The 1,480-nt window shown below is 41.5% G+C and overlaps 1 protein-coding gene across 1 annotated transcript; it reads right to left on the reverse strand.

Moving 5' to 3' along the window:
* Nucleotides 1-462: 462 nt before the first annotated feature.
* On the reverse strand, nt 463-978 carry LOC110870121. Its single transcript, XM_022119323.1, has one exon. It carries the CDS (start codon nt 976-978, stop codon nt 463-465), a length of 516 nt encoding a protein of 171 aa, XP_021975015.1.
* Nucleotides 979-1,480: the final 502 nt, after the last annotated feature.

Here is a 1,480-nt window from a genome sequence, read left to right on the forward strand (position 1 = left end):
GCAAGGCGTAATCCTGTCATTTCCCTCAACGGATATTCTTCAGAAGCGAAAATGAGCGGATGGAGTCATTTTCCTCAGCGGGTTCTTCAGAAATGGAAATGAAGGAATAATCAAAAGGATATTCATTTCCCTCAACGGACATTCTTCAGAAACGAAAATGAACGGACTGAGTCATTTTCCTCAATGGGTATTCTTCAGAAATGGAAATGAAGGAATAATCAAAAGGATATTCTTTTTGGGTAAAGGGTTACCCCTGGTTAATTTTATAAATAACTCAAATCAGTACAAGGGTATGCCAGAATGACATACCAACTAGGCTTCACAAACCAAAGCCTAGGAAACAACACCAAAGACAAAAACACAACCCAGAAAACAACGACCAATGAACAAACTAACAACTAAGAAAACAGACACAGCCCCGAGCCACAAACTCGAAGAACCGAAGCACCAAGCGCTAGGCTTCTAACCCGGGTCATCCATCTGTTCGCCTGCAACGATCTCCCAATTCTTTAACAACCGGTCCACTTTGGAGTCACCTTTGAACTCGAAACCCATGAGCCGTAACCTGACAATGTTCTTAATCCTCTCAACCACCGACTCAACTTTAGCCAGATTATTAGAAAACAAGCAATTGTTCCTCTCAAGCCATATAAAGTATGTAGTCGCCGCAATGACCAATTTGCAAACAATGTGATCTACCTTCTTAGACGAAGCATGAACCAACATCCAATCCATAATGGATTGCCAAGAGTCATCAATCTGATCCAACGAAGCCATCACCTTGATATCATTCCATACCTTTGAGGAAAACGAACACTGAAAGAACAAATGGTCTCTAGAATCACGATTCCTCCTACACAGGGGGCAACACATAAGATTAAGGTTAGTAGCACTACCCACTTCCCATACCGCCAACCTATCTTGAGTTTTCAGCTTGTTCTTGATCACCAACCATAAATGATCTCTTTTGGAAACCATCTGTAAACACTGGTTCAGAGCAAGGATTGGGGGATCTAGGGTTTAGGTCGTTCTCTGAAAGATTGCATGGGGATGTTTTCATTAGTAAGAGCAGTACGAAGCCATTGAATGCACAAGAGGTGCAAGGTAACATGCACACATCTGGACGAGGTATAGACATCAGGTCACTAAAAATTGATGGGAACCCTCTCTTGCCGAAACGGGGTATTGTCCAAAAAGAGCAAACTCCAATCAATGTTATCGATGAATTGGAAAAGATTACTGTGCCGGTTCAGGTGGGTAATATAAGTGGAGGTGAAGATAATGTTCGGAACAGGAACACCATGCCTGTATCCTATGCAGCTAAGGTCATGATGAATGATGAGCAGAAAAAAGAAGTAAACTTCAGGAAGCTGGATTCTGCGGAAATGGTTAAGGATGTGGATGTGGTAATTCCTAGAGAAGTTGTTCGTAAAGTTCAGGAGAAATTTGAAAATGTTCTATATGGATATTTTTTAGGTAA

Source organism: Helianthus annuus, chromosome 8, assembly GCF_002127325.2.
Source record: "Helianthus annuus cultivar XRQ/B chromosome 8, HanXRQr2.0-SUNRISE, whole genome shotgun sequence".
In the NCBI taxonomy this organism is placed as follows: Eukaryota; Viridiplantae; Streptophyta; class Magnoliopsida; order Asterales; family Asteraceae; genus Helianthus; species Helianthus annuus.